The sequence below is a fragment of the Lupinus angustifolius genome, chromosome LG15, assembly GCF_001865875.1.
Source record: "Lupinus angustifolius cultivar Tanjil chromosome LG15, LupAngTanjil_v1.0, whole genome shotgun sequence".
In the NCBI taxonomy this organism is placed as follows: domain Eukaryota; kingdom Viridiplantae; phylum Streptophyta; class Magnoliopsida; order Fabales; family Fabaceae; genus Lupinus; species Lupinus angustifolius.
Genome location: NC_032023.1, coordinates 11,815,097 through 11,828,136, shown reverse-complemented (window position 1 = coordinate 11,828,136; position 13,040 = coordinate 11,815,097). Strand labels below are relative to the sequence as shown.

At 31.1% G+C, this 13,040-nt stretch overlaps 2 protein-coding genes and 1 long non-coding RNA gene across 5 annotated transcripts; 1 reads left to right on the top strand and 2 right to left on the bottom strand.

The window, feature by feature from the left end:
• Positions 581–2,172, bottom strand: LOC109327459 (acyl carrier protein 4, chloroplastic-like). 2 transcript variants are annotated; one of them, XM_019560613.1, is made up of 5 exons: positions 2,012–2,172; positions 1,498–1,596; positions 1,276–1,398; positions 732–912; positions 581–700 (listed from the first exon to the last, which is right to left on the bottom strand). In XM_019560613.1, the coding sequence occupies exons 1-4, from the start codon at positions 2,078–2,080 to the stop codon at positions 775–777; spliced, it is 429 nt and encodes a 142-aa protein (XP_019416158.1). In that variant the 5' UTR covers positions 2,081–2,172; the 3' UTR covers positions 581–700; positions 732–774. The 2 variants fall into 2 exon arrangements, with proteins under 2 accessions (XP_019416158.1, XP_019416157.1); XM_019560612.1 differs by having other exon boundaries at positions 649–912; positions 2,012–2,171.
• On the bottom strand, positions 5,413–11,592 carry LOC109328701 (poly(A) polymerase I-like). Of its 2 annotated transcripts, none has more exons than XM_019562285.1 (13): positions 11,482–11,592; positions 11,122–11,311; positions 10,537–10,634; positions 10,113–10,196; positions 9,848–9,981; positions 9,603–9,675; positions 9,457–9,502; positions 8,821–8,957; positions 8,630–8,737; positions 8,495–8,554; positions 8,079–8,140; positions 6,452–6,764; positions 5,413–5,904 (listed from the first exon to the last, which is right to left on the bottom strand). In XM_019562285.1, the coding sequence occupies exons 1-13, from the start codon at positions 11,557–11,559 to the stop codon at positions 5,659–5,661; spliced, it is 1,629 nt and encodes a 542-aa protein (XP_019417830.1). In that variant the 5' UTR covers positions 11,560–11,592; the 3' UTR covers positions 5,413–5,658. The 2 variants fall into 2 exon arrangements, with proteins under 2 accessions (XP_019417830.1, XP_019417831.1); XM_019562286.1 differs by having other exon boundaries at positions 5,414–5,904; positions 8,821–8,930.
• LOC109328702 lies at positions 6,671–7,722 on the top strand. The gene is made up of 2 exons (XR_002105468.1): positions 6,671–6,992; positions 7,027–7,722. It is a non-coding gene; the product is annotated as an uncharacterized LOC109328702 (long non-coding RNA).

The window sequence follows — 13,040 nt, the reverse complement described above, 5'->3', positions numbered from 1 at the left end:
ATGTTGTCGAGTTACAAGTGGAGAAGAACGTGAGAGATGAAAGGGTTAAGAAGGGAGAAAGGAAGTAGAAATATATGTGAGAAAAATAAAATAATACCAATATAAAAATATTTTTTATTTTTTTAAGTATAATTAACAATAGAAATAAACAATAATTTAATTTTAATAAAATATTTAAGTAATTTAACATTTTTTCCATAAAAACCTCCAAACCCTTACCATCTAATCCTACCAAAGCAAATGGAGTGCTTACCTTCACATATATATTTTTAAATAGAATGTAGCAATGGAAGAAATTAGAGTAAAATATTTTTCAGTTATTTTGTGACCAATGAATATTTTTTAATTTTTTTAAAAATGTAATTAACAATGAAAAATGAACACTAATATAATTATATAATTTTATTGAAAATATTTAGGTACTTTGATCTCCATAAAAACCCTAAAATTCTTAAAGATTTTTCTTTTAAATAGAATGTTGCGATGGAAAATATTAGAGTAAAATATTTTTTAGTTATTGAATAATCCGCGGCATTCTAGATGCATACTACATAGGATGAGAAACAAATGTGATATACTCTTTCATGAAATTAATCCGTAGATATAATTTCCAAATGACTAAATTGGATGCTTCACAATATTCCAAACACTTCTAAAAAAAGTTTAATCTGCTCTCTAAAAAACATTGATAAGCACAAAACGAATACAAGTAACCTCTGGCTAAATGATTAACTCCATAAAATACATATTCCCTTGTTTGGCTTAACATTTAGTTCACTTCTTAGCTTCACCATTCTTTTGAATCAGTTTCTCAATTAACTCAGCTGCTTCTTGAACTGTTGTTATGTTCTCAGAGTTCTCATCCTCAACATTTATGCCAAACTCTTCTTCCAAATTCATTACTATTTCCACCTGCCACAATCATAAATCAATCATTTTAAAATTTATTTTCTTATGGAATACAAATAGTGACACATTATGGGACAACATAGTTATCCCTCATTCATAATGATCGATATATTTCGATTCATGTAGTTGACCTCAGCTAGTAGAATAAAAAATTGGTTGTTGTTGTTGTATATTATGTGACAGCGGAGTCTACAGCATTGTTACTTACAAACTCTTAAAATATTAGAGTTTTCCTAAGTAATGCCTAATCTTAAGATTTGAACTCGTGACCTCATATCAATAAGTAGCAACTTGTTGTTGCGCCGAATTTACCCTCTTAACCAAAAGCTTAAAATTAGCAAGGGTAGCAGAGAATTTGAATCTTACTGTGTCAAGGGAATCAGCACCAAGTGCTGTGAACTTGGTTTCTGGGGTAACCTCAGTTTCAGCAGGCAGGGCAAGTTGTTTTTTCACAATCTCCACAACTTTCTCCAATGTCTCAGGTTGTGCCTGGAATGTTACAAATTTTCAATGTACCAACATGGATGTTATTTTTTGCTACATGAAGATTTTGAGGGTACAAACTGTTTAGCAGGAAATCAAACTCACTGCACAAGAAATGCGGAATCCAGTGGTTCTCAAAGAAGGAGAGCTCCTCTTGGTCCATCCTATAGAAATTGTCCTCAAACTTGAAATTCCGTAAGAAGCCTGCACATTTTAAACACCCAAATTCCAAATAAACTTTTACTCGCAATGGCGGATCTAGGACCCAAGGATAGGGGTACAAGTTATATTGAATGGTTCAAAATATAAGAATTTTGAAATTATTTGAAGTATTGAAAGACACATCTTCTATACCATAATATATGTTACTTTGTATCTCATAAGTTGTAATTTATATGTAATTTTACTAAAAATGTATTAGATAATACCAAACTATGGACTATATATTATATTGCACTAGCTCATTTTTACAATCTAACTATGGAGTATATTGTACCTAAAATATTACATAACTACAAATTTCAAACATGAAAGTTAGTATAGTACTAGAGAGATAAATAAATAAATTAAATGAGTAGTAGCATGCTTCTATTTTATTTAAGAAAGAGAGCTTTTTAACCTGGCTGGTAGTACTAGATAGCTTCACACATGATTTGAACATAAGAGAAGTGGCTGAAATAGAAGCCATTGGTGATTGGAGCTCAGATAAGGTGCAGAGAAAACAGAGAAGGCTGAAAGATATAGATTGGCTTGGTTTATGGACTTAAAAGGATAAAACTCATAAAAGTGTCTAATATGGCCAAGGCAAGCTGATACTACAATTGCTAACTGGCTGAAAACATAGGTAAGTGAAAATGTTCCCAAAAGATGAGAGTAAAAAATGTATGTAGTAATAGTGGAAGGGTTTTATAAATTATTAATTAATTATCCATAATCATTAATTACTCTTTAAAAAAAATAATATAAATAAATGGTGATCGATGAATAATGTATTGACTGTGTAAAAATCTTTAATAATACATAAATATTCCACTACTCATATGAAATTTCTTTCAAGTTAACATAAGTATACATTTTGAATAAGTAAACATGTATGCATTTTTAGTTGAGTTCTAAACACTAAACACATAAGTAGAAACCTGAAGGAGATTATAAAAGGATCATTTTATTACCTAATTTTAAACAAATAAGTAGAAAAGCGGAGATTATAAAATGATTATATTATTACTCAATCAACTTTTACCATTTTATGTTGACTAGTTCATGCTTTGTTGAAAAGCCAAGTCATGTCCCCTATCTTTTAAATTTAACAAAAGTATAAATTTTGAATAAGTAAATACAAAATCTTTTTATCCAACATTTGATTTCGTACACACTTATTTATATCTTTCATCTACTTTTTTTTAATCTTATTTGTATAACATTTTTCTAAAATATGCAAACAAAATATTCAACATCATCCCAAATTTGCTATTCACATACCACTTTCCTTGCTACATTTTATGTTAGAATTCAATATAACTATAGATACAATCTGATCAATAATATTGTGAATGAATGATCACCAAATCTTTCCTAATAATTTTTTTGTACACAGGAGAATCGAACATCTAAATATTCGTTTTATACCCAAACTTATTATAGAAATATTTTTAACCCCATTTTATACCAAAACTTCATTATAGAAGTCCATTTAAACCATACCATAGAGTATTTGGCTATTGGAGAAATGAAAGAGTGGTGCACATTGCTCTGAATAATGTCACAAGCAAAGCCTATCCAAAGCTTACGTGGCAATCATTTATTGGACACTATATGGATGCAAGTTGAATATATGGTAGTGCTTTCCCGTGCCCAAACCCGCAATATTTACGGGTACTAATGCGGGTAGCGGGTATTTATGGATACCCAATAAGTTTTTTATTTTAATTATATATTTATATAATTTGTAATAATCAATATATAAAAATAATTATTATATAAATAATATAATATTTATATAATAAATTTATGATCATAGACAAATATGTGGGATTTATTATGAAATGATAATTTTATTTGAGGTAACACAATTTGTTAGCCACTTAATTGATACATATTTATAAAACTTGTATCATACAGGATTACACGCCACTAATTTGAACTCATATAATATGATATAATAATTATATTAATGGTGTAGTTATGTTGGTATAAACCTGCTATAATTACATCATCGGTCAATTTATGGGAGTACATTCCAACCAGTTTTCATTTTGCCTTTAAAATTAAAAAAATGAAAATAACTTATTTTTTCATCAAACCAACACTCACCACCTTTCTTTTTTATCTTTAAAACATAGCCTACCATGAAGGCATGCATTTTGCTTTATCAAATGTAGTAAATAGTAGTATTTATTACATCTTTTATTATTTTTCAATATTAATTTATTTATTTGTATATTTAATTTATCGGTATGTAATTTATTTAGTAACCTATCTGTTGAATCTTTAACTACAAAGATATTATGGCATTGCTAAGCTTAGTAGTTAAAACTTAAAAAATACTTGGTGTGTTTGTTACAAAGGAGAGAATTGAAGGGAAATTTTTTACTGAAAATAATTTATTATCTATAGTTTGATTTGGTTAAATAGGAGGAGATGAAAAACTACATTCATTTCCCTCTTATTTGGTTGAAAAGGGGAGAGGAAAGTTTTAAAAAATGCCTCAGCAACTTTCCCTCCTATTCATAAACTCACTTTTTGGGGAAAGTTTGGGATGGCAAAAAATGGGTACTTGCAAGTTTTATAAATCGATTTTTAAAAATACTCGTAACACATACCAGCAAGTATAAATATTTGAGTACCCATGTTAATGAGTATCCATTATTTATGTGATTAATATATTACATTTAATTAAAATAAAAAGTATATTACTCTAACTTTTATTATATTATGTATATCTTTTCCTTTTACTTTGTTTATATATATTTTAATTTATTTACATCTTTTATTGAATTTAGTGGTAAAATACCTTACAAATATCATTACATGTGTAAAAAAATACATATCTTACAAAGAAAAATACATACTTTTGTTAAGGAAATGAGAACAACAAATCACGTAAATAGAAATTTCCAATAGATTTAGCAATTTTGCCAAATGTCTATCAAAATGCACAAAAATAATTAAGTTTTATCTCATACGAAACATAACAAAAGTAGGAAATTATAAATTCATTGATAACGTAGGAAACTCGCGATTACCATAAATACCCACACAAAAGTCCACATGATTATGGACGGATATGGATAATAGTCTCATATTTTAAAACATGTAGCAAATAGCTATTACCCGTACCTCTATCCCTAGTATAAACTGGGATAAAAAAGATTTTGGGATCAAATAGGGAACTTTGATTAAAATATTTTGTTCTATCCCCTAAAACCACACAGCATCTAGAGCAAAACCATTCTATTAGAACATAATTAATTGACCATCTTTTATAGATGAATCGCTTAAGATACAATCAGTAAAGTCTAAAATGTTGGGTTTATTATAGATGTGGTTATGTTATGAGGATAATCAATCCAAAACCTAGCCCATTATGTAGAAGGCCTTCTGAGTAACTAAGCTTTTTTATTCAATGACTAAATGAACTCAATGAAGGACTCCACGTTTTATTTGTATTATCTATTCATGTTGTCTAACGAAAAGTCTTCCCAAAAGCTATCAATCTCACAAAAAATTTATCCATCTAGTACAATGCTAAATTTTAAATTCTGACAATCTAATGCTGTCTCATATTTTCTTCTATATTCAAAATTGATTGGAAACAAATAAAAAGGGAAAAAGCTATTCTTCTGTCTAGTGGCTATGTAGCCTGAGTTAGGTGCATTGCATGGTTGAGTATGTGAGTATATTTTTCATCCCAAGATGTATACCACTTTATGTACTATTTCATTCACATTGGTCAAAAAGTATAAAGTTAATATATTAATTTATTTTTTTACTTTTCAGACAAACTAGAAACAATCGTACATAGAGTGGTACAAACTTTGGGATAAAATATGTGACTCTTGAGTATAGAGTAGTATCCATTGCTCTCACTGGCTGATGTTAAAGAAATTGATGCTATTTCTTGAATACCCCTCTCTAGAGCCTAGGATTGGTGCATGTTTGGATTTGCATTTTACCACACTTCGCTTCCAATTTGCATCAGACTATTCCTCTTGATAGAAAGCCTATTTCAGCATCATTTTTCTCACATAATTTCTAGTAAAAACTTCAAACTAGCCTCCCTGTTAATTCCAGTTGCTCTTTTAATGACAGGTCTTGATCAAGGTGAAGTGGGTATACTGTATCAAATACGATCCTCGCAAAAACATGCCGTATTTCTTGCAGGTTACCATTAGCTAAGGACTCGTAATCGATTTCTCTGCCCGGCTTTGACAAAAATTTCTTATCAGCACACACTTTCACACAGTAAAAAATGCTGCATGTTTGTAGGTATAATCCCAATGGGATGAATACCTGCATAATTAAAAAAACAATAGCAAAAGAGATTAGGAACACAGATGATAGACGAGGAATCTTTTTATGGCGGTTCTTCCTTCTAATGACCGGCATATCTATGATTCTTTTCTCCTAGATGAAGCAGCAGGCATCGGTCCGTAGAACTTATCAAAAAGAGATGGTTGTGGCACAAAGTACTCTTGTGCACCTCCATCACTAGAGAAATTCATGTTTATGTTTACGCTCACTGTATGACACTTGATCAACACATAACATAGGCACAGAAATTGAAACTGTTGTCAAATTAATTTAAAAAAAAATAACTAGAATGTAAATTGTCGTACTACACATGACACCTTCCTTGTGAAATATTATCTAAGCTCAAAGAAATTCAACGGTTGCAAACATTTTTTATCTCTTTGCATGTTTCACATGAATATGTGCGCCATTGTTCGGAAGAAATTGTAACCATTTTAATGGGAAGGTGACTAATTAAGTATGGTATCCTACTGCAATCTATCTACTGGATATCATTGTCCTAAGGAAAACCGAAAAACATGCTCACCAGATCTGAATGAGGAGCTTCAGGATAATCAGCCATAGCCTGAGATACAAAATACTCATTTGTCATTTGCAACAGTGTTCCTCTAATAGACTCTGCAAGATCCAGAATCTCAGCTTCCAAAGACTCAGCATCTAGGCCTGAAGGATCTAATAATTCAGGAAATGTAACATCATATGGTTTGTTGATCATCCTTGCTATGTTTACTGCTTCCAACAAATTTCCACCATTATGGACTGCAAGGCTAAATGAAGCAACCACCAAGGGATCCCTTGGTCGATCACTCAATGTTTTATGTAATGCTAGGATACCAACCCTGAAAAGATAGATCAGTTATGCTTTTTGACCTAACTTGTAATCATCTTGTAAATGTTTCCAATTTTCCATGTCCTAAACATGTACATTTGATTATGAAATGCAATGTAAATTACACCAACCTCTCGAGTTTGGCTTAATTACATCCAACACCCCTCAGTTCCATAAATTATACTCACCTCCATTCTCCGGGAGGACAATATAACTTTAATATCACCCTTCAGGGGAGGTGCGTCATAATGATAATATAAATCACAAGGGAGGTGCGTAATAATGATAATATAAATCACAAGGGAGGTTGGTGTCATTTTTTAAACAAGAAGGTGCCCAATGTAATTAAGCCAAACCTTAGGGGAAGTCAAAGTAATATCCACTAAAATAAATTATATCGCATTCCACCTGGACTTAAGAGAATTTGGACAGAATCAAAACAATACTGCAGAAATATTCTTACATTTGGAGAGAGTAGAGAAAACAAAACTTCAGTCATTAAGAGAGTCAAATTGTGAAAGTGACCAAAGGATTTGTAAGAAATGGTCGAAAAGTATCTCCAATAGAAAGCTTTACTGAAGTACCAATCATTTTGTAAGAAAATTTTAAGAGTTCAGAAATGATATAGATATTTTCTGGACACCAGTGCATAGCCCTTCAATTCACCTGGGCAATTCTTAATTCAGATTATAGCTTCATCTAGGGCAAAAGATTACCATGGGCAATCATGGTCATTGATATAGTCACAGCTCTTGTTGCTAGGCACACAAGTTTATGTGATCTTCAGCTCGAACGCATTTAGGACCTATTATGTGGCCCCAATCTCCCCTTTCTGGATGGAAGAACCATTGTCCTCATCCCCTTGACCCTTCCTAGGTTTTAGTTCTAGACACATTGACATAACAATAAAAAAAAGATTGGAACAGGAAGTAGATATAAAACTTCAACTGCTTCATAAAAGAAGAAAAACTGAAGGAGATTATAAAGGGATCATTATGACACTTCATCTGCTTCATAAAAGAAGAAAACTAAAGTAGGGTATAGGCTTAAATTGATGACAAATGTATTAGGAAATAGTTCTTCGTGAGAAATATCCTCTGAAAAAGGAAAAGAGAAATGACTAATAAACTTCTTAATTCATGTCTTCAAACATATTCTGTCTGGATAGCATGATCATCGAAGAAAGCTTAACTACAGATCTGGTGCAAATTATGATGTTATTCTTATGGATTTATTCCCACACAGCATTACAAATTAACTTTATCTCATATGGCTAAGAAAGTAAAACAAGGAAGAAAAGGCCTTGTTGTTGCATATATCTTACCATAAGCTACTATGACATGGACGGTCGGGAGCCAAAAGCTTATCCAAATTGGAGAAGAAAGACTGCAAGGAATTTCCAGAAGATCCAATAGAAAGAAAAAATAAGGTGCTAATATGTTAAGCATTTTGAAATAAATAATACCCAAGTAACAAATTACTATGCATTAACAAATACCCAAGCTTATCCACATTTTGAAAACCTTGTATAAATATGGTGCTAATATGTTATGCATTTTAAAAAAATACCCGAGTAACAAACATTATAATGCCAAGATAAGTTTGACAACCCATACTAAAACTGAAAACAAATCCTCACCTCTTTGCCCCCAACTCGCTACTTGGAAAATGAAAGAGATTTCTCCTAAACTTTTATTATAAGGAAGATTTGGTAAAGTTCACAAAGGGGTATGGATTTACCAGAAGCATATTGGTTCTTTTGTCCCTTCTCGGGAAACCATGGCGAACAAAATAAGCAGCCTGTAATATCAAGCCAAGATTAAACATAGATTTCATGATTGATATTTACAAATTAAAAGCACAATCAACATATACCTGAAACGGAAGGAGTATATCTAGCAGACCATATTTCCATAATAACCTCAAAGAAGCTTCACCAGAACCGTAAGCTAGCATATTATTCATTTCCATCAAGATCCTGACCTGAAAGAAATAAAGACAAACAACTCAGGCAGGACAGTCTCATCTATATTTATAATAAAGCAGAGGAAGGGCACTTTAAATACCTTATCAAGTCTTAATACTGAAGAAGACTGACTTTTAACAAATTGAGATGTTTCCTTTGAAATACTAAACCCTAAACAAGCAGCAATTCTAATTGCACGTAGAATGTGAGCTGCAGGAAAGATGGAGTCAGACAGACCTAGATATGCAGAATATATGGTATTAATTTAGGCATTGTTTTCAAATTATCCTACAGATGACTTGCAATTTTACCAATGAGCATTTGAGAAAAGATAAGAAAAAAGGAAAGCATAATTTTACAAAGGCTTAAATATGTTTTTGATAGTGGGTGAGCCTCGGCGCAATGGTAAGGTTGGCCAAAACTGCATACATTTGCCATCCCTATACTCCCACTAGATGGGAGCCTCATGCACTGGGTCATCCTTAAATATATTTTTAGTCTGTACATTTATGGGTTGCACTAATTTTAGTCCCTACATTTATTTTAAGTATTAAGTCCCTCCATTTTGAGTAAGTATTGATATTTGTCCTCCTCATTAACTTTGGATGGAAATGCTAATCAGTTGTTTCCTATCAATAATCAGCTATTTTCCTCTATTTTCTGTCTACCGCAACCTAGACCTATAACTCATAACGATGGAAAAGCAGGATGAAGTAATTGATCAGTAGAAACTCACCATGGTCTTCCTGAAAAGAAGTAGCTGCAGGAATTATAGTCTGCACCTATTCACAGTTTCAAACAGTATAATTGTTACAAAGCCACAAACTTCTGATTAACAAAAGGAATATAAGAAATGATAGCTGTTAAGAGATACATGCACACTTTGGCTGTTCTAATATCTTCTATTCCTCCCATGTAATCATACACAATTCTTGCATATGGATCAAACATCAACCTGGAAGAGCGTGAACATGGTTAACAGCAAGAGCTGTAGAAGGTAAAGTAAATGACAAATTTTAAATAAAGCAGAGAAGTCACACAGTAACATTTGCAACCACATGCAGACCAAAAAAGATATAATACCCAAGATTTTCGACATTTTAAAATTGAAGGGACCAGTGTAAAACCCGTTAATTGTGAAGTCTCGCTTTAAACAATTCATCCAACGAAGATGGTCCTTCTTGTTACAGCCAGTAGGAGCTTCAATATCATGAGAGAATTCCATATCCACATTGCTTCTAGTACTATCCAAAGTTGAAACCTAATTGAAAGGGAGGTGAAATAATCATTGACAAGCAGAGATAAAAAGAAAGACAACACCGAATAGGGAAAAACTCAAACAAGAATTCCACTACAGGAAGTTTAAACCAATCCTAACAGAAATATACCAACCTCAACAATGGTACCATCCATGTGAACATGACATACAGGGAAACGTTTATCAATTATCTCACACCATGAAAATGTTCTCATCACCTGCAAATTGAGTAAATATTCAATTATGCAATCTTAATATTCAGATATGTCACACCCAAAATAGAAGTTTAAGTTTTCAAGTTAGTTGCATAAATTATGTTTTATGCAAATTGAAACAACAAAAACAACCAAGTCTAATCCCGCTAGGTGGTGTTGGCTACATGGATTGAACAACATAACAATGCATACAAAATGAAATGGAAATATAAACAAACTTGTTGCCCTTCTAACTGTTATTTGATTAACTTATTGTGTGATTATCTATAGAGTTGTTCTGTAAACTGTCATTTCATAAATAATTTGAAAAATAAATAGAACAAAACTAGGAATTAAAGGTAACCTCTTCAAGCTCAGCTGAAGTTATAATATCGAAGTCCTTTGGTGTTCGCTTTAGGATGAGATCCCGTACACAACTTCCTACAAGGTATACATCATATCCTACAAGGAGAGTAAAAGCAATTTACAAGCATTTTAAAAGCACAACATTCAGAACAAAGGAATCAAACAAAACATAATTAACCACACATACAGAAAAAAGAAGAAGCAATTTATACATAATTAACGGAAAAGGGAAACATATAAAACATAATAACATAGCAATGGAAGCAAACTATCTATACTAAATCAGCCACAATATTGCAGTTGCAGTGAGTGACGCATCACACTGTAATTGCGATGTGACACGGAGTTTCTGATGTGGTCGTATTGGCAAAAAAAAAAAAAAATTCAGGAACGCAATTGTAATTTAAAACACTGCTTAATCAAATATAATTATGCCTACTAACATAACATTATGCCTTGATTGCTTGTTGTATAGGGAAGTAAATAAAAACTCAAACTATACAAGCATGTTTACAAATAAATGAAACAGTATGAAACAAATATTAATTTAATTAAATAGATATATGTGAAGTGTGTAATGTACCTCTCTTCTTGAGCCCGTTAAGAACTTTTTTAGTAGTCATTCCAATCATTGAATTTCGAATTCCAAGTTCTTTAGAATTCAATCTCTTCCATGCAGAGGGCTTTTTATCTTCTTCTTCATTAAATGAGGTACTGCATTGTTGGTTAGCGAAGGGTTTAGTCTGAACCGTAGCGACAAATCTTGGAACAACCTTAAAGTGAGAAAAAAATGGATGATGAGATAAAGAAGAAGGAATGTGGATTAAAAAAATGTGAGATGAGAATCACGTTATTCGTACGAGCCAAGAGACTATTTGAACATGAATTGTCGGTCACTGATCAACAACTGTTGCGCCAAACTCACTGATAAACATATATATACCTTGCGAAGACATTGGAAGGGAGTGGGAGGTAGATGGAGATTGGGTTTGCAGACGAATTTTAAACCAGCGACCGCCATTGAGTGAGGCACAAATAGGGCTATCAACTAGCTCAAAATTCACAAATAGCCTATAGGGGTGTAATGGTTTGGTATGTTTTTTGTCTTGTATGATTTATGTTATGTTTGATTAAGGAAAGAAAATAGAAGAAAAAAAAATTAAGAGGAAAGAAAAGTAATAGAAAATGAAATTATAATTTTATTGTTTATTACGATTGAAAATGAAAAGAAAGTGAGAGGAAAGAAAATGAATATTTATACATAACTTCCATCATGGTGTAATTTTCATTTCCTATTTTGCTCTTCATATTATTTAATTTTTACAAAAAAACATATTATCCTAATTAACCACCACCATCATATTAATTAACCACATTTCTCACCACCGAATACAACAAAAATATTTTAATTATAAAGAATGAAATATATAAAATTAAATATGTAGTATCATACAATATTGAACGGCAGACACAAAGTGCCTGTACACACTAGTATACATAAGGGAAATCTCTATAAAAACACTCTAAACTTTATTTTGCAAATATATATCATGAACTATTTTTTTTTCTTAATTACCCATGCAAAATAATCTAGCAATCACATTATAATTTTGAGTTTAGATAACCATAAACTTAATAGATGTTTCTAGTCCTATATGTTACTTGATATTTAACAAAATATTTATCGCAAACTACCTGGATGATTAAAAATTATAATATAAAATCTAATGAATAAAGTAACACAATTTTAGCAATAAACTATGTCTGTTGCGTTAAGAAATAAATCATCCAATATAAACTTGAATGTGCATCACAAATGATAATTTATAAACAACGCATAAGAGTAATTTTATTGAAGAAATAAAGAATTAAAGTGACAATTCAAGTTAACTTATCAACAAAAAGAGTCATCCTATACACCACACAAGGTCAAATATAAATTATATTCCAAATTTCAAAAATGGAGGAACAAAGTGATGCTAAGCTCACTAGAATAGTACCCAATATTAAGAATACAAAATGATATGCAACAGAGGGGGGAAATCTGAAAATCATTAGCTTTACACATGTTCTTAGAGATCGATTAATAGAACATCAGGAAATTTTAGGTCATCAATGGTAAGACACTTCAAAATTTTCCAGTGTTTAGCAAAAACTTTCCTTGTTATTTATTTATGAGTAATTCAAAAATATATTTATACACGAACTAATTTCATAAAATGATAAAGTTTAAGAAGTAATTAAGAAGAAAAAATAATTCATAGTATCTACTTGTAAACGACATAAAATTTAGGGGGACTTTATATACTTTTCCCTATCTATAATTATGAAATATGTCTAATTTTTAACACTATTTTTTATTGTTGCAAATTACATAAGTAAATAGTTTATTTTTATTAATATTTATTAATATTTTTTTAAGTAACAATAACAATTTTTGTTTATAAAATTCAAAGAAAACATTAACATCCTATATATTTTTTTCACTAATAAATTTCTTTG

What these genes read in the sequence shown, in the direction of transcription:
- LOC109327459 (XM_019560613.1), bottom strand. Translation starts at nt 2,080, where the DNA reads ATGGCTTCTATTTCAGCCACTTCTCTTATGTTCAAATCATGTGTGAAG. An exon ending in TATCTAGTACTACCAGCCAG is followed by an intron (nt 1,597 to 2,011) that starts GTTAAAAAGCTC and finishes TAAAATGTGCAG; the next exon opens with GCTTCTTACGGAATTTCAAG. An exon ending in GATTCCGCATTTCTTGTGCA is followed by an intron (nt 1,399 to 1,497) that starts GTGAGTTTGATT and finishes GTAACATTCCAG; the next exon opens with GCACAACCTGAGACATTGGA.
- LOC109328701 (XM_019562285.1), bottom strand. Translation starts at nt 11,559, where the DNA reads ATGGCGGTCGCTGGTTTAAAATTCGTCTGCAAACCCAATCTCCATCTA. An exon ending in TAACGGGCTCAAGAAGAGAG is followed by an intron (nt 10,635 to 11,121) that starts GTACATTACACA and finishes CTCTCCTTGTAG; the next exon opens with GATATGATGTATACCTTGTA. An exon ending in AAGCTCCTCATTCAGATCTG is followed by an intron (nt 5,905 to 6,451) that starts GTGAGCATGTTT and finishes TTAATTATGCAG; the next exon opens with GTATTCATCCCATTGGGATT.